Consider the following 19,566-nt stretch of genomic DNA (forward strand, 5'->3'; position numbering starts at 1 on the left):
GCATTTAACATAATCATGTTTCAATACCCTCGATCAGTATTAAGCAATTCATGTTTGTTTTATTAACTCGGTTCAATTAAGTCAAGCCTGTGAGTTAGTCTAGTGAGTAGCTATTTGCTCATTAAGTAGCTGTGTATGAGAACGTTTTCATTGTAGACTGTTAAATCTGGGTACTTTTTTAACGGAAGATGGCTTTTGTATGTATATAAATCATATTCATAGCTCTCACTACCCAGTATTTTATATGAGTATTGTGTGAGAAAAACGACTATAAATGTATTGACATATCGTCAGGTTTGGTTACTGACTCCATCTTTCACATGACACATATCCTCTTACACATCAGTAAAACGTTAGGCGGAGCCTCGAACGCGGAAGTAGGCCTACCTTCTTCCATGCTGTGATTCATGATTTCGAGTCTGAAGTAGGTTATTTTTACGTAATGACGTAGACTGCATGTAAACATCGTCTATTGCAGGCTAGTATATAGGCCAGTGTAGCCTAGCTCCTTTTCATTTTACAGTAGACTCATGAATTGTATATGGCTGGATGAAACAACGCTATCCATACCTACGTGATATATTGCATTTGCAGTGTACACATATCTGATACTCACACGGTCGAGTATTTTATTGAAGTGAGAGGAAAAGAAAGATTCACATGCATTTTTTTTTCGAAGATGCAGTAACAGACAGTGATTGGCATAGGTTTGTAGACAAGGCGTAGGCTAGCTCATAAACCGAAGCCTAATGTAACATGTAGCCTAATAATTAAGTGAATGTACTAATATAAACAATAAATTGTAATGTAGGCTATTCAAAAGCCTATTATTAATATCCACAGTAGCAGACTGCTGAAAGTTCAAACTAGCCTAAATATTTATGCCCCAGTGGCCCAGTTACTTATCAACTAAGTTATACGCAATTAACTTGCACTGTCCTAACCTTAGGCTAAAGCATGCTCTTTGTAAATTACATACTTGGTATGACTTAGGCCTAAACCTAGCTGAGGCTAGGTGTACATTTAACAGAGTGTAAGAGGTAGACAGCAATATAATGAGTTAATAAGTTTCTACACTATATTCCTTGAATTTTACATGCTGTTTATAGTAGGTTTGGCTTGTTAAACCATGTCATGGAATGTATTTAGTTCATGGCTGACAAATGTTCCTAATAAAGTTTAATATGGCTTTTAAAAAATTTAAGCCAATTAAGTGGACCCAATTTAGTTTAAGTCCTCGTTTTGTTCACCTTGAATGATTGTGCAACAGATACCAAAAACATGTGTATTCTATTCCAAAGAAACACTCATATGCATCAAGAACATCACTGCAATCATAAAAGACAACCTAAGTCTTAGATGGAGAGATATGTCACAAATGGTAAATTCCTTTGTACATAAATGATCCAGAATTTTTATAAAATTTAATGTTCTCTAAGTTTCAAAGCCTGCCAAACTTTTATCAAAGCCCAATCACCATGGTCTTCTTACCTCTGAAGGCAGTTTGTTCTCGTTCCGATCTCAAAACTCAAATAGTTCACATGTCGGTGTGTGAAATTGGGACCACTTGCCAGACAAGATGCGAATCAGATTGTTGTTGTAGAAACATACATTTATTCATGCAAATGGTGCATTCTTTGATGTGAAATGTTGCCGGACAGTACACAATGATATTATGTGTACAAAGGGCCGGACCACAGGTTAACGTATTTTACAATCGAAGCATTATTATTTTACAATCGAAGCATCAACATTGACTGCCAAGGTGAACAAATTTGGAATGCTCCATGCTACAGATATGTCTCCCTTCATTCTACAGATACAGTATATCTTAAAAAAGAAAATATAATCTTTTTTTTTAGTGTAAAAATTTTCTTTCACATTCTTCCCTTGCATGACCACAGAATTCATTAGCCGTTCAGGGAACTGAAAGATGGTTAAACAGTTGGGAGACATATGCCTACAGTGCATAGCGCAAAACTTGGACAGCATCAGCAATGTTGGCAGGAGACTTCCGACAAGTCTGAAAGAGACTTTACTGAAGCGGTTGGTTGACCATGACATGTTGACGACATCGTACTTACCACACATCACGTATCATCTATTCTGCCCGGCGATAAGGTGGATAGAGTTCAGATACTCGGACCAGGTCACAGATGAGGTCCTGCTGCAACTAAGTTACAGTCAATGTAAGCTGCAGAGAGTTACCTTAGAAGGTTGTAGCAACATCACAGGTGAGATATTGGTAGTCAGTTCAAAGGTCACTGTTGACAGCAAAAATCTATCAAATACCTTGCTATAAAGTTATAAAGACCTTTTGACATGTGGCTGGATCTAAATGTTGTTAAATCTAACTCAGTCAGTGTATATTTCAAAGCAAATGACTGTTTATTTGGGGGGGGGGGGAAAGAATGTCCTTCCAGCTAGTCCAGATATGAATATATTCATTCAACACTTCGTAGGCTTACGATGAACAGTTTTAAGGCTCTCTTGGGTATAACTAGAATAAGACTACAGTAGAATGGTTTAAAATTTAAGCTAGATTTCCATGTACTGATTGTGTTTTTTTTAGTTTATCCACCACCATCTATGTCCCTCTTCCCTTATTGAAATTAGTAAGTAGCTAACCCCAAATCCATTTCCTTGTATTTTCATTCGGTAAAAGAATAATGAAAGCCCTATTTTATCATTTGTTCACCTCTTTGTCTTACAGATCTAGGTCTACACACGTTACTTTCAAAGCAAGATCAACTTATTCATCTACGACTTAAGGATTTGGAGAAAATTACAGCCAAAAGCCTTCAAGGAGTGAAAACACCACAGCTTAAGAATGTCTATATCACAAGGTGCAACCTCATCTCAAATGATGGTAAGTATTTGGTCTTAGGGCGGGGAAGGCAATCCTTGGGTAAATTTTTCGTAAAAATCTTTTGTAACATTTTTTAATTGAGTGGTTCTTTCGAAAAATCTTTGATTAACCTTGATATCAACTCTTGCGATTGTTACATAATGCCATGGAGAAGAAAATATTGCCACAAAAATGCTGACTAAAGTATACCTAGTTTATCAGCCGGAAATTACATTGACAGTAACAACTGAACAAAGAATATTAAACAGAAGATATTAATACAGTGGTAAAGAAAATCCAAAATAGTTGTAAGGCTAGAATATCCTTAGTTTTGAAGTTTTGATGAATCCAAGATAGCACATATTGTTCAAAGTTTTTTTTTATAGTGTAGAACTGAATCTGGTCTCACTTGTCTTTAACAAGAACGGTCTAGTACCCACCTCGTATATTGTAGAGGTACTTTCATATATAACTGAAAACTAGGTTTGAATTTGCTTACCCAAAGAAACTCACTTAAAACCCTATCTGTGTAAAGGTGATGTAAAAGATGGACTACCATGCCCTGTTCATGATGCAGCCACATATACCCCTTGGGGGAGGGGGGTGGCAGACAGATCATTAGAAAATCAACTAGTGTACATTGCATACATCAACTATACATGTATGTGCAGTACAACATAAACAGTCAAAACTTCAATATTGTTTCAAAAGTAAGCAAACTATACCCCTATTTTCAATCTAAGCACGTTCCTTCATTTGCCCAAAGTTCCCCAAAATGGAGGGATCACGCCCCCCATTAGACCAGTTCCCTACAACACAAGTAACGACTTCTGTTTACTAAGGTGGATCCATGTTAGGTTCATTAAACCAAATCACAAAATGTTCTTGTTTCTTAGTTTTACCTGTGAATACCCCAAAACTTTCCAGAGACTATGTTTCAGATTTGATACAATATCATACCAGACCAGCCTTCCTAACAAGAAAGCACATGAGATTTGGATGGAGACCATTTTGTGCTGGCACTTTTCTCATTTTTGTTGAAAATTGAGATTGTTTCTTTTGTCTGTTCTTGTTAGGTATTACTACTCTGGTGAAGAACAACCCACAGATATCAACACTACATATAAACCCAAGTCATAAGATGACAGAAGAGGTTCTACCTGTCGTCGCTGAATGTCTACAAGATCAACTGGTGAGTGGTACCTGTTTGTGGGACTATCAAGGTAGAGACCAATTTGTGGATCACAAAATTTATTATCATCAGTTGTGTTGATAGAAATTATCTACGGTTGTAGACAGAACTTTAATGTGTGGATAGTGACTTTCATGGTAGAGAACACAGTTGGTAGATAAGGAATTTAGTTATCACCAGTTGTGTCGATAGTGACTATCATGGTAGAGAATGTAGTTTTGTGGATAGGGAATTTAGTAAATCAGCAGTTGTTTGAAAAGTGACTATCATGGTAGAGAACACAGTTGTGGATAGAACATTTATTAATCACCAGTTGTGTGGATAGTGAATATCATGGTAGATTATGTGGTTTGTGGATAGTGAATTTATTAATGACCAATTGTGTGGATAGGGACTTTCATGGTAGAGAATGCGGTTTGTGGATAGTGAATTTATGAATCACCAGTTGTGTGGATAGTGACTATCATGGTAGAGAATGTAGTTTTGTGGATAGGGAATTTAGTAAATCAGCAGTTGTTTGGATAGTGACTATCATGGTAGAGAACACAGTTGTGGATAGAACATTTATTAATCACCAGTTGTGTGGAAAGTGAATATCATGGTAGATTATGCGGTTTGTGGATAGTGAATTTATTAATGACCAATTGTGTGGATAGGGACTTTCATGGTAGAGAATGCGGTTTGTGGATAGTGAATTTATGAATCACCAGTTGTGTGGATAGGGACTTTCATGGTAGAGAATGCGGTTTGTGGATAGGTAATTTAGTAATCACCAGTTTTGTGGATAGTGACTATCATGTTAGAGAACACAGTTGTGGATAGCGCATTTATTAATCACCAGTTGTGTGGATAGTGAATATCATGGTAGATTATGTGGTTTGTGGATAGTGAATTTATTAATCACCAGTTGTGTGGATAGTGAATATCATGGTAGATTATGCGGTTTGTGGATAGTGAATTTATTTATCACCATTTGTGTTGATAGGGACTATCTTGGCAGAGAACACAGTTGGTAGATAGTGAATTTAATTATCACCATTTGTGTGGATAGTGACTATCATGGTAGAGAACACAGTTGTTGGATAGGGAATGTAGTAAATCAGCAGTTGTGTGGATAGTCACGATCATGGTAGAGGACAAACAGTAGTTGTGGATAGAGAAGTTAGTAACCAGCAGTTGTGTGGATAGTGACTATAAAGGCATGATTTCGTCTGTGGCCGGTGATTATATAGCTAGGGCAAACTGAAAGATGGGGCACCCGTCATCAGTCGTTCATATAATATTGGATAGAATGGTGTGGAATTCAGGTGTGGATAGCGATATTGAACAATAAACTATGAAAGGACAAGGTTATTATTAATTAAAGTGCACTGCATTTTGTTTAATTTTTTGTTGTTTGTAAATTCAGTGTATGGAATGCAACCATTTCCCCATGAAGCTGTACCCATAACTCTTTAGTCACAAACTGTCTTCAAACTCTGCAGTTGTTATACGTCATATCTGTCGATCAGTCGATCACTCACTGTCTGCCTTTCATTTTTTCTTGACAGGTCGACTTGAACATCTGTGGGCTGTACACCGTTTCGGATGAAGTTCTGCTTTCGTTAGGAAAGTACTGCCCTAACATCAAGAGGTCAGTTGTACGGAAAATTTTTCTCTAAATTCTTTGTAAACGTCCCTATAAAGAGGGAAGGAGGCATGTTTTCCCCAGGAACGACAGTAGGGTTACTAATCACATCCATAATTCCTACGTTGTTACACTCTTTTTATCTTTTACAGGCTGAATGTAGATGGCCTGGTCAGGATCACCAGTGACAGTCTTTCTCAGGTAAAACATCAAATCTCTTCTTCAAGTTACCTTATCAAATAGTTGCGTAGGGCTGTCCACCGAATACATAATCTGTTATTTGCGTAGCAAAGTGATATGCAAAATTTGGAAATTGTTTACGCATATTGAGAGGTGTATAGCAGCTTTTATGTGGAAATAGAAAAGTCTACCAGCCCTCAGGCAATGTTTCTACACAGAATCTAAAACAGTTGTTCACCATTTCATGAATTGGTGACCAACTTAAAGGTTCTATGTACAAACATTTGCCTGAGTTTTTCGCTGCACAAAATGCCAGCAGTAAATAATTACCTGCTCTTCCAAACACCGTTCACCTAATAATAGCTATGTCTATTTCTAATTACCTGCTCTTCCAAACACCGTTCACCTAATAATAGCTATGTCTATTTCTAATTACCTGCTCTTCCAAACACCGTTCACCTAATAATAGCTGTGTCTATTTCTACGTTGCCACCTTTCATAGCTTTATAAGGTCCTGGAATCTCTCAACTTCTTGGATCTGTCATTCTGCTATAAAACGAGGGAGCCACCCGGAAACAGGATGTTGGAAGAAGTCCCTGCTAAAATGTCTTCCTTGTCGCTGGGAGGACTGCAAGTAGAGGGCGATAGGCTACCTCAGATATTAGGACGGTTGCCGATGCTGACCGACTTGAGGTTGACGGGAGTGAATACCATAACTGCAGACGTGGCCGACAAAGTAAGCCTACTTTTTCTGATCTCCCACGACAACAAATATCGATATGAACTTCTGAGGAGGTTCTTACAGATAGGTTTTACAGAATGGACAGTCTTCGGGTGTTGAAAACATCATATCTTCGACAAGTTTTTAAGTAGGCCATGAGAAAAACAGGCCCCTAGAGAGAGCCCAGCCCTGGTGGTACCTTGTCACCTTAACGATGTCCACTGTGCTAGTGAAAGAGATTTGGAGTGATATTTAACTGCACATGTATACATTGATCCTGTCAGTACATGTCAGTCGGTAACCATTCACTGCAATGTTACTCAATATGTCAAGTATCAAAAGTCAAGGAGTAGAACAAGTTGTTTCTATTTTCGACGTAAAAACATAACAGATTTTTGCAAAAGAGAAACTTTGGGTAGCCAGTCTTTCAAAGTCTAATATCATCTATTAATAGTTTCCTCATAAATTTCCAATTCTGAGTGATGCGAGTGATACTATGTGAAGTGTCGGCTGATAATTACTCTCGATGTATTCAATCCATGATAGATTTACAGTAGTATGTGTTCCCTAACACCTTAGTCCTTAGTGTACATACATCACTGTATAGCAAACTCTGACTAGCCAGTATTTCACAGTCTAATATCATCTATTGATAGTTTCCTCATAAACTTCCAATTCTGAGTGATGCGAGTGATAGTATGTGGAGTATAAGCTAATAACTACCTAGAGTACATACATCAGTGTATAGAGTGTATGATCGCACAAATGCCTGAATGATTGACCTGTTGCTGTGCAATACTCCTCAATGATGTAAAGTTACCCAAACTAGCTTATAGAAGTTTCGTATGTGATTATGAAAAGTGATAATGTCCAAATTGTAAACTTACAGAATGAGGTAAACAGTGATTTTATTGCATTTATCAAAAGTTTTACAAAGATAGCTATCAAACTAATTAAGTTTAAACAATTACCAAGCACATAGAATTTGTGAAGAACAACATCTCTCTTTTGATTATGTACAGTATAGTTTGATTTGCCAGGAAACTGAAGTTTAATTGAACAGAACTATTCAATTGATTAAATAAATCCCTTTTAAATCGGATTGTTTTTTTTTGGGGGGGGGGGGTTTTTTTTTAGAATATATTTTAGATTCGATTTCTGTAGGACATTATGATCATATCATTTTTCGCCTTTCTTATCGCACAGATGTTAAAGGAAATAGGTCACAACCTGATTAATTTAAACTTTGGAGGCTGCCATTTACAATTTGACGACGAGTGTCTTAAACCGGTCGTAAAGTACTGCCACAACTTAGAATGTTTAAGCCTGGACCTCTGCACCAGGGTCCGCGGCGAACCCTTGAAAGATTTATTGGAAGATGACAAACGAGCCAAGAAAATGAAAGTGTTTAGCTTCAGCGCATGTAAAGATGTAAGTTCAACTTGCGAATTACTTTTTCCATTTTCCCTATTTATTTATTTATTCCTTTTTTTGTTTTTGGTGGGGGTGGTTCCTTAAGTTTGCCGTAATTTATTAAATCATTTATTAAGTGATGCCCAAGTTATGACAAAGGTGTGGAATATATATTTAAAGTCTGTTAAATTTGCTAATAAATGTAAAATCTGGCAATATCAGTGTGGGCGATTGGCAATTGGATCAGAAATGTTGGGTTTCTCTACAAAAGAAAAAAAAAGGTAAAAAAGTGCTTTTTCATAAGGGGGAAAAGATATTGATGAAAGTGATACTCTTACAAGAATAAAGTGCAGCTTGTCGAAGCCTTATTTTTAGAAATTTAGAAGGGGGTTAGTAAGAAGGACATTTTGGGCTCTTGGTTTCGGTTCTTGTTTTGTTTTGTATTATTTTATTTTATCTTGTCTTATTTTTTTTCGGGTTCTTAGTTTATAATTATTGAAAAGTTTATTAAAATTGTTGAAAGAAAAATGATATATATTAGAAAACTAAATATTTTGAAAACAAATGAGGTAGCAATAACTGCTATATCCGTGGCTCCTTACAGCCAAACCACTAAATTCTGCAGCTGTAATATTATCTCCATTAATGCAATGAAGCTGCATTTTTTATATCTGTTGTTTAATTATTTGTCTCACTTTCAAGTTCCTTTCTCAACTTCAATTATATTTTGCAATCTAAGTATAGATTCCTTTTCAACTCTTGGGAGAGACAAGAGATGTGTTTCGTATATATACTCGTATATATAGCTAGTTATGCTCCAACGCTTTTCAAAATCCAAACATTGGCTGATTTACTTTTCAATCACTCACTAAAAATATAATTTTTTTGTATCTCACTCGAGGGCCAGCCTTCCTCTAAATGCAGCATGGTTGTGGTGTGTCTGTAATTCCCTCTCATGGTCTGTTATTCCTATTCTGTACATAAATATATATCAAGTTTTAAGCATCCTAGTTTTCCTGTTTTGTAAGATATTTGGTTCCACCAGGAAGAGGAGTAGCATGGACAACAATCCATTAAAAAAAAGTGGAATATTCCAATTTTTGTGTTTCTTTAACGGGACAGTAATGGTATGTTTTACTGGAGGCTCTGCAATTTACGTGGTCATACAAAATCAACTTGTTTTCCTGTTTATGATACCAAAACTTCTCTGATAGTTTGATTTTTCCATACTAGCTAAAATCCTTTAGCCAGTTCTATTCTTATGCAAAACTCCACACGGTCAAACCACCCTCGTGGAGAAGGTATGCATGTATGAATGATCCTCGTAAAACAACAGCTCTGGAAAGTTTTAATTTTTGATTTCTCTGTTCTTTTCCTATCCGTTAGTTTTGCTACGATATTCTCTGTCTTCTCGCCCTGAGATGCGTTAACCTAGAGGAGCTGTATCTCAGTCAAGTCAAGTGTATGGGTGACGACGTCCTAATGACCATCGCCAACAATCTCCCTCTCCTGAAATATCTGTCTCTCAAGAGCTGCACGAAAGGTACAGATCCTGTAAGTAGATTTCTGGAATATGGCAAAGGGATGTTTTTATACATATGTGTTTGTGTGTGTATTCTGACCAAGGACTTGACCAAAGGAATTCCAAGTCCTCAGAAATCTTTTCAAATAATCACCACGTCCTCAGAAGAATTCTGTCATTAACGGGTATTGCTAAGGTTACGAAACATGGATTTGAACAAACGAAACACAAAAAACAATGGGGTCCTCGGTCTGAGTGTATAACACACACCTGTGTGTGTGTGTGTCATTGTTTGTTTTCAACTGTGTTTGTTTTAAATTGAACTATATGCAGCTCTGTGTGTGTATCCAATTGTAGTATGCACTGTTACATGTGTGTGGACTATGAATGGCTGTACTACTCTTCAATACAAATTGTGGAATTACTAAGAAAGAGATGTTTTTACACATGTGTCTGTAGATCTATGCAGAGCAAATTTTTATTGGTAGTAACCCATCGTCTGAAACAACCAGATTTCTGTACTGTTCAACCAAATTCAGCTGTGGAAATTGTCCAGGCAGACAAATAGTTGTTGACATCGAATTCAGATTGCAGTGTATTGAAATACTGCCCAAATAGGTTAAAAAAATAATACATTGGTATCACTCCCAAAACTGGTGTTTTTGTATTCACCAAACCTACACATACATCTCTGCCATAGTGTACATATTGCTGGATAGGCTAAAATAAATGGGGTGTTTTTGACTTGCCATGTAACAGTGAGTAGATATGGCTTAAATAGTCATTCCTTGTAAAAAATCTGCAAAGTTGAAACCGAAGGGCTGTTTCATAAAATGTTCACTATATGGTCCAAGAAGCTTATTTGAAGAGGCTAGGTGTTTTGATAGGATTGTAAGCATTTTGTCTAACGTTTACAACCCCTTTAATGTGTCTTCTCATGGAAGCAATTTTCTGATTATCACAGGGTAAAGTGCTGTTCAAAGTGACCAAGTTGCTACACGAATGCAACGCCCTATGACACATTGGGTACAACAAACATTTTGTATCTTCAGAACTTTTATGAAAAACTCCATTCACTATCCTGAGAATTGCTACAAGAATGCAAAGATGAATGAAATTTTGTGCACCACAAACAATTATGGTTTCTGCATTATTTTATGATTATGAGCAAACTTCAGAAACCACAGAATTTGCTATGCTCAATCATAAACGCTAAATTTATTTATTGTTGTCTCTCGTTCTGTAGGTGACAGATAGCGGAGTCATTGAGCTCGCAAGGTGCTGCCCTCTACAGGAGCTCGTCGTGTCTGGTATCCACACCTTGACAGATAAGAGCGTCTTCGCCTTAGCTAACAGCTGTCCAGACTTGGAGTGCTTTTACGTCTCCGGTTGCAATAAAATAACTACAGCTGCTATCAATTACCTACAGGTAAGCTGAGGGTTCTCTGAGAATTCACTCGTTTTAACTAGGAAAAATTTAGAGTGCCTGACACTTTGATCCTTCCAGGATCTTCAGAGAGAAACTAAAATAGAAACAGAAGACATAAAGTCATTTTATTTAGTCATTTTTAAAGATGGTAGGTTGGAACGTTGAAACGTGCATACAGTAGAAAAATGGGTAACCATACCTAACGGTAAGCTTAGTGCACAGAAGAAATATGCGCAGTGAGGGAGAGGGTCAGTAAGGGATGAAAAGGCTGTAGGATATAAACAGAACAGAGGGAGATACCAAAAGAGGAAGGTTAATAGCCATGGAGGTTACCGAGTGGGTGCTCAAGGGGTGGGGGGGGAGGAGGGGGTCAGTAAGGAGACAAAAGTGGGATAGTTACTTGTCTGGTGTCTTTTATGTCTTCTAATATCTGGCTGCAGTCACAGATCAAGTCATGTGAAATCTTCCATTCTCATGTGTCATGAAATATTTGTAGGTAACCATAGGTAATGACAGTTGTACGTTTGTATACCTTTATACCTTCAACTATCATCACATACCTTGTTGAACCATAGTTTCTTCTATATCTTCATAGGGTTGCATTATTGGTAAATCATTCCCAATGATGTCAGTGATACCTTCAAATAGTGTCTAGGTAACTATATGTAATGGTAAGCTTAGAGGGTTGCATTTCCTAGTGCTACCTTCGCAAGGTCATTTGTGTAGGTAGCCGTAGGTAATGATAAGCTTAAAGATTAGCCTATTTCTCGACGGCTGTCATAATTCCCTCAGGTAGTAAAACCATCAGTAACGATACGTTCAGATGGTGTGTAGGTAACCGTAGGTAGCGATGAACTTAGGAGTGTTGCATATGCTGAACAGTTGTCAAGTAACCAGAGGTAAGCATTGAAATTGGCAAAACGTTGAATAATGAAGAACGACCGATTTGATTTAAAAAAAAATTGTATTCAAATTTTGTCTCTTGGTTATTTGTAGGATATGTGCAATGGAAGAGTCCACGTGGTCCATAATGTACCGAGCGCTGATCCAAATCTTCTCATGGCCAAGAACCTCGACACGGGAGAGTTTCTAAGGATGGACCAAGAAAGATATCAACAGTTAAACTAAGGACAATTTCCCAGAGAACTCTCTTCTGCGAATCCAACAACGAGACTGGAGCAAATTTGTAGTTTCCAAACGGAAACAAAAGCGAAACAGTATAAATTAATTCATCGTCACATTTTGTACAATTTACAGGTCACAATGGTTTTGATATAAACGATCAGAAAAGAAAGGTACTCTGTGCATCTAAAAAAAGAAATGGCTAAATTGTTTGCGCATCGCTAGAAAGTTATTCTGAAAGAAAAAAACATTTTGTACGATTTTTTGCCATCTCAAACATTTATACCAAACATTATGGAAGGTGATGAGGAATTTGAGGTCAAGGGTCAGCTTAGTTGACCTGTTGATAGTTTTTTTTAAACTTTTTATCATGCTCTCATACTGTTCTTGCCTTAGACAATTTAAGTAGACATTATAAGCTGATAGCTGCATTTTGCCTCGTTTGCCTAATATATTCTGGTTATTCTGTACATCAGCAAATGTTTAAGGCCACAACTAAGGATCTTCCATGGGGACTGGGTTACGACATTCCAAACTTTCCAACCTCCCTGTCCCCCCCCCCCCTGCCCCCTTAGAATATCTGCAAGAGTTGTAGCTTGGAAAATTGACTTGTAGATATAACTGGATTGGATTATGATAAAAGGAAAATAAAGCTTCTGAACAACATCGACCATGATGAGATCACAGACTACCCACTGTGGTCCACTTCTTGGTGTTAGGGCGGGATTAGTCAGTCAAATGAAGTTACATTCAATGATGGTTTATGGACAAAATATTATAAAGTATTTCTCTCATGTTTTTAAACCTTTCAGTGTTCAGTATTGTATTATTCATTAGCCTACATAGTTGCTAATGACATGAAGCCTCTCTCCACCCACCTCTCTCTCTCTCTCCACACTGTAGCTGTTAATTTATGTCTTTTTTATGTCTTTTTTGTACTTAGGGCCTCCTAGGGCATTAATTCGACCTGGGTGAACAAAACCTTTTTCATCATACATTTGCATGATTAAAGTATAAAGTACGAATTACAGGTTGTTGAATTTATGGAGGTAAAATGTTAGGGATGGCATAGTTATGTGTAAGAAGAGAGGGAGGAGTTACAGACTATTTCTGTATGTTGAGTAGCTTTGAACAGGTCAAATTCGACCAATTATTTTACTCTCCTTATTAGTATTATTTAAATGAATAAATATAAATGTAATTTCCGCAGGAAAAAAGATCCCCACTACCCGCCGGCTTTTTGTATAACTTCCAACTTTTTGTATAACTTCCAGCTTTTTGTATAACTTCCTTCACTGCATAATTATGAAGTACCCCACGCACCCCCCCCCCCCCCCCCCGTACTGAACTATGAGAAGTAAATTGATGCCCATGTTCCTGAACTTGAATCATTCAGTATGTATAAAAACTTGTCCGAATTTTATTGTAGGCCTCATCACATACACAGGACAGGACTGATTAAGTATCATTATGGCATCAAATATACCACAAAAAACCCTCATGTATTTATGAAAGATTGATTTGATAGTCTGCTTATCTTTTTCACCTGTCGCGAGTTACTGGTATTCAAGTTTAAATCGGTTGAATCAGTAGTAAAACTACGTGGGTTGATATTTTTACACAACTGTTCAGTATAGAAAACAATGGTTTGTATAGGACTCCGTAGAATTTAAAAATCTCTCCAAATCTCCCCAAATGCGTTGTTTTTGTGTAACTTTCAGTTTGAAGTATAATAATAAGACCATTAGCCACTACAATGAAACAAATTTTGAGAGATACCTATTTTCGTGAAGACGAACGATAGCCCAGAAATTCAGCAACATAAAGTGTGGAAGGCCTAACTTCAAAATTAGTGTTAATTTATAACATTAGGTTCACTAAACGCCCAGTGTCATAACTTTTGACAGGTTTCTGTCGGGCAACGGACCTCTTCGGAAATTGGAAAATCGTATTATTTTCACTTTTAGACCTTAAAATTTGTCGCAAACGATCTTAAATTATCTTTTCGACATTCTAATGGAATGATTGCCAACGAAATTTTGGCCGAATATTTTGTGAAACTATTAACTGACGAATTTTGTGCTAAAAATGAACATACAAAATAAATGTTCGGATTACTTCCATACTTTGAGAGAAAAAAAATATATATTTCTCGGGGACGATTAATTTCGAGCCAACAAATAATTGACAAAACGCGGGTTATCTTTAGAAAGGGGGCATATCGGTATATACAGACGTAAACTTTTGCGCACTTCTTACCCGTATTTTTTTTATAAAAACAAGGATTTTCGTTACTATTTTGAAAGTCAGTCACCCCATAGAAATCAGCAGTGGCCTACGGAGGCAAAAGCATGCCATCGTTACTATGAAATGTTATTAGCCTCCTCGCATCATATACTACATAAACAAATCCAGAAGTATGATATGCAGCTTTGCTTTGGTAGGATGTTCGTTGCTTCGTAGTTGATAACAAAATAACGTCGTTGTTACTTGAAGTAAATAAGCATATGATGACGTCATGATGATGTAACAATTACTGTCTGAATTATATATATATTTGAATGCTATATTATTTACATGATTATATTATATATTTTGTCCCTTGCCGAGGGCAGAAGGAATCTTTGCGGTGGTGAATATGTGATCACACAATTTATTGTGTGCCATAATTCAATCCAAAATGCTAGATGTATGATATAAATAACAGGCATAACATTGCAGGTTAAGCCTACTCCTTTTCAAAACATGAAAAAAAAAAGTTTGATATCTAATTGTGTACCACTGACAGAACAAGCTATGAAGCTTCAATATTTTCATATCAATAGTTGTCTGTATCATTATGTCTATTTTTATTGCTCAAACAGATGCAATCATTTAGCAGCATCTTGTGTTTTAAATGTTCTCCAACAGGGTGCTCGTATTTTTACAGTGTTATCCTCGACAGGGAGTTTTTTTTTATGTCTTTTCTACTCGATAATCTCAATTTGTTTTGCTGCAAATATATAATATTTCTATGCCCTTGAAGATGGATTCGTATATGATTCATAAATTTTATTCTTCTAATTAAGATTAATCCTTAAAAGTCCCTTGAAATACATAGTTCATTGTTTTTTATGTGTGTGTGTGGGGGGGGGGGGGGGTTTGAAATGTTCACAAGATGTACAGAACTGTATTATTTATACTGATGCTAAGAATGACTTGCGAAATTATAAGCCAGTGTCTTAATTTCCTTAAATAGTCTACGGTAGTTGATCGTCTGTACTATGCTTTTGCCTACGGATAGGATCATTTTGCTTCCAGATGGCAGGTATAGTTCAAGGTAGTTAGTTAACTTGGTAGGTATTACTTGGTAGTTAACAGATAACTGGTAGTTAACAGGTAGTTTAACTAACAGGTAGTTGATTTGGAATTGAGAAAAGTCCTGTCAAACTGGTTTAGCACGAAAATACTCTACGTTATGTTCAAATATCTGGTAGCCCTGCAGTATTAAGAAAATCACTTTCAAAGTTGATGCTTTTACTAAGTAAGGGAGTGGTTTGGTTTTGATTTTCTGCTCTTTTCCTCCTTCCATTCTGAGTTTGGTTTGTGAAGTAGCTCAATATACAGATAAGTCCGAAGTAACCTTGAACGATACATAAACAGTCAATCAGGGAAATGATATCTGCTTCAGAAGTGATAATCATGTGTTGGATGATCTTAAAACACACCTCAAGTGATCCCTGGCAGTTGTCACTACAGTAGTTGAGTCTCAAGGGGGTAAACAGGCTGTCTGAAAAGTTGCCTTCTTCTGTGTAGTATATATATATATATATATATATATATATATATATATATATATATATATATATATATATATATATATATAGATCTATATAGGTCTATATAGATCTATATAGATCTATATAGATCTATATATATATATATACATATATATACATATATATATATATATATATATATATATATATATATATATATATATATATATATATATATATACATATATATATATATATACTAGATGGCTTTGGTTCTGAAAATATTTAAGTGTATTGAAGGGGTAGGTTGGTGGCAGAGCTGACTTGCTAGCTCAAAAAAGGTAAAAGGTAGTGACCATTTGCTCATACATATTGAACATCTATGGGTCCATATTTCACATAAAAGGAAGACTGTTCTTTCTGGATTTCATCCATTTGTGGCCATGAAATGTACTGTAAAAACGTAACTGAATAGGTTGATGTCCAAAGAGTGAGTTAGTACACTTTATGTGGTCTAGGGAGTTTGAAATGTCTGATCGTTTCTGGTTATCACTTAATTGCTTGAAAATATGTTAACTCACTAGACTCTAGTGTTACTCTAATGTTAGACTCTAATGTTAACTCACTAGACTCGCTAGACTCTATCAGTTAGATAGCCAAGTGGGATTTTGTGCAAATTATACGGCAAGGAATCACTATTCTTTGCCCCCTGTCTAGAGAATGCTAAAACTCCTCTCTTTGAGTGGTTTGATATAGATGCAATATTTTGTTGGCACTAAGTGGACATATTGTGGTTATTTTTTTTACTTGTAAGCTGCAAAACAAGATGTGAAAAATCAGCAGCAAGTTTTTTTTTATTTTACTTGTGCTTTCACTGGAAGAATAAAAAGGAAGAGTATGAGTTGAAATTGAACCAGGGACCTTGTGATGCCTATTTTTTTAATCTACCACTATAGACCTTAAGGTGAGATGCTACAGTAAGATGCATTTCAAATATTTAAAGATCCAGTTGTTGGGACTGTTTAATAAAATATTTTCTCCTCCACTGTACCTTGTCAGGCATATAGGAGACCTCTCCACTGAACCTTGTCAGGGAGAGGGGTAGTGGCCAACTCCCTTCACCCGCTTGGGAACCTTGTCAGGGGGAGGGGTGCCAGCGAACTCCTTTTACAGAATTCACTCACTCACCCATCCAGGGCTTGAACCGAGCTGCTCAGTATCATCGCAGACGGAACTACCCATTACACCATTTTGGTTCCCAATGAAATAACCTTCGTTTCTTACCTTTATACTTCCACCTGCTCCAAAGAACAGAAAAGTAAAAGGTTCTGGTTGGGTCTTGAACTCATGACAGTGTGTTGTCTGTCTCTCTCAGTCCAGAGCACTAACCACTGCGCCACAGCAACTGTTGAGAAATAATGTTCGTTTCTAATATTTCAACATCAGAATGGAAAGAGGAAATTGCAAAAGATCAAAATGCTGTCTCTGGGGCTTGAACTCATGACAGTGTGTTTGTCTGTCTCTCAGTCCAGAGCACTAACCACTGCACCACAGCAACTGTTGAGAAATAATGTTCGTTTCTAATATTTCAACATCAAAATGGAAAGAGGAAATTGCAAAAGATCAAAATGCTGTCTCTGGGGCTTGAACTCATGACAGTGTGTTGTCTGTCTCTCTCAGTCCAGAGCACTAACCACTGCGCCACAGCAACTGATGAGAAATAACGCTCGTTTCTGATGAAGGAAATTGCAAAAGTAATCATTAAGAACAACATAGCAAAGATAATTTACGATCGGTTTTTTGGCGCAAATAGAAATGTTATGGACAAAAAGCCTTTCTCGGTCAAATAATTACACGAAATTGGTGTATAACAAAGACAAGAGTGTCTTCTACTTCACGTCTAATTTTAGTGTCGATGGGTGTTTCAGAGAACCCAAGAGAGGGGCTGAAAAGAGGGGGTTTTCCAAATTGTGCACTTATAAAGAACACTTATTTCTATCTTGTACTTTGGGACCACGTATCTCCCGAACGGAAGCAGATATGGACCTGGGAGTTGCAGATTTGGGCTCCTGAGCATCGATTACTCCCTGTTACGTCTTTTGGACTAAATCTATTTTGGGTCAATTTTTGGCAATTTTTATTTGCGCCAAATATAGGTTTTTTGTCTGAAAAGTTAAAAAAGTACCTCTTTTTGGTACCCAATTCCAAAATAAACTTCAGATTCGTAATCAGCGTGTCGCGAACTACCAGAAAAGATACACATTTATCGACTTTGCGACAACAATTTTTTTCACCTCAAACTTGAAAAAGTAAGACCGAAAAACTTTTACGACGAACAAAGGTTTAAAATCCTTTGTTGTCCCTCAAAGTTTTTCGCTTTTCTATTGTTCCTCTGAAATTGCAAACAAAGCGAAAAAAGCCTTTCCCGATCAGATAATTACACGAAATTGGTGTATAAGAAAGACAAGGGTGTCTTCTACTCCACGTCTAATTTTAATGTCGATGGGGGTTTCAGAGAGGTCAAGAGAGGGGCTGAAAAGAGGGGGTTTTCCAAATTTTGCACTTATAAAGAACACGTATTTCTATCTTGTACTTTGGAACCACGTATCTCCCGAACGGAAGCAGATATGGACCTGGGAGTTGCAGATTTGGGCTCCTGAGCATCGATTACTACCTGTTACGTCTTTTGGGCTAAATCTATTTTGGGTCAATTTTTGGCAATTTTTATTTGCGCCAAATATAGGTTTTTTGTCTGAAAAGTTAAAAGAGTACCTCTTTTTGGTACCCAATTCCAAAATAAACTGCAGATTCGTAATCAGCGTGTCGCGAACTACCAGAAAAGATACACTTTTATCGACTTTGCGACAACAAGTTTTTTCACCTCAAACTTGAAAAAGTAAGACCGAAAAACTTTTACGACGAACAAAGGTTTAAAATCCTTTGTTGTCCCTCAAAGTTTTTCGCTTTTCTATTGTTCCTCTGAAATTGCAAACAAAGCGAAAAAAAAGCCTTTCCCGATCAGATAATTACACGAAATTGGTGTATAAGAAAGACAAGGGTGTCTTCTACTCCACGTCTAATTTTAATGTCGATGGGGGTTTCAGAGAGGTCAAGAGAGGGGCTGAAAAGAGGGGGTTTTCCAAATTTTGCACTTATAAAGAACACGTATTTCTATCTTGTACTTTGGAACCACGTATCTCCCGAACGGAAGCAGATATGGACCTGGGAGTTGCAGATTTGGGCTCCTGAGCATCGATTACTCCCTGTTACGTCTTTTGGGCTAAATCTATTTTGGGTCAATTTTTGGCAATTTTTATTTGCGCCAAAAATAGGTGTTTTTGTCTGAAAAGTTAAAAAAGTACCTCTTTTTGGTACCCAATTCCAAAATAAACTTCAGATTCGTAATCAGCGTATCGCGAACTACCAGAAAAGATACACATTTATCGATTTTGCGACAACAATTTTTTTCACCTCAAACTTGAAAAAGTAAGACCGAAAAACTTTTACGACGAACAAAGGTTTAAAATCCTTTGTTGTCCCTCAAAGTTTTTCGCTTTTCTATTGTTCCTCTGAAAAGTTGCAAACTGAGCGAAATAAAAGGGCGCTCGACGCATCTTGCCAGTGATACGTGATTTCAAAGCAGTCAAATCAAACCTTTGTTTTCCGGTTTTGTGTTGTTCCTCGGAAGTTGTATGCTAAGCGACAGAAATGTTCAATGTTTTAATATTAATTTTTCTTCAAGACAAAGATTTTG

At 36.8% G+C, this 19,566-nt stretch overlaps 1 protein-coding gene across 3 annotated transcripts; it reads left to right on the plus strand.

Moving 5' to 3' along the window:
* The first annotated feature begins 236 nt into the window (after positions 1–236).
* Positions 237–13,392, plus strand: LOC139967416 (uncharacterized). Of its 3 annotated transcripts, none has more exons than XM_071971171.1 (11): positions 237–424; positions 1,905–2,234; positions 2,714–2,869; positions 3,925–4,040; positions 5,591–5,673; positions 5,820–5,868; positions 6,350–6,583; positions 7,775–7,999; positions 9,368–9,535; positions 10,750–10,932; positions 11,929–13,392. In XM_071971171.1, the coding sequence occupies exons 2-11, from the start codon at positions 1,934–1,936 to the stop codon at positions 12,058–12,060; spliced, it is 1,647 nt and encodes a 548-aa protein (XP_071827272.1). In that variant the 5' UTR covers positions 237–424; positions 1,905–1,933; the 3' UTR covers positions 12,061–13,392. The 3 variants fall into 3 exon arrangements, with proteins under 3 accessions (XP_071827272.1, XP_071827270.1, XP_071827271.1); XM_071971169.1 differs by lacking the exon at positions 237–424 and adding an exon at positions 463–707; XM_071971170.1 differs by lacking the exon at positions 237–424 and adding an exon at positions 463–637.
* The last annotated feature ends 6,174 nt before the right edge of the window (positions 13,393–19,566 follow it).

This window comes from Apostichopus japonicus, chromosome 5, assembly GCF_037975245.1.
Source record: "Apostichopus japonicus isolate 1M-3 chromosome 5, ASM3797524v1, whole genome shotgun sequence".
Lineage (NCBI taxonomy): Eukaryota > Metazoa > Echinodermata > Holothuroidea > Aspidochirotida > Stichopodidae > Apostichopus > Apostichopus japonicus.

What these genes read in the sequence shown, in the direction of transcription:
- LOC139967416 (XM_071971171.1), top strand. Translation starts at nt 1,934, where the DNA reads ATGGTTAAACAGTTGGGAGACATATGCCTACAGTGCATAGCGCAAAAC. An exon ending in GCTTCAGCGCATGTAAAGAT is followed by an intron (nt 8,000 to 9,367) that starts GTAAGTTCAACT and finishes CCTATCCGTTAG; the next exon opens with TTTTGCTACGATATTCTCTG. An exon ending in GCACGAAAGGTACAGATCCT is followed by an intron (nt 9,536 to 10,749) that starts GTAAGTAGATTT and finishes CTCGTTCTGTAG; the next exon opens with GTGACAGATAGCGGAGTCAT.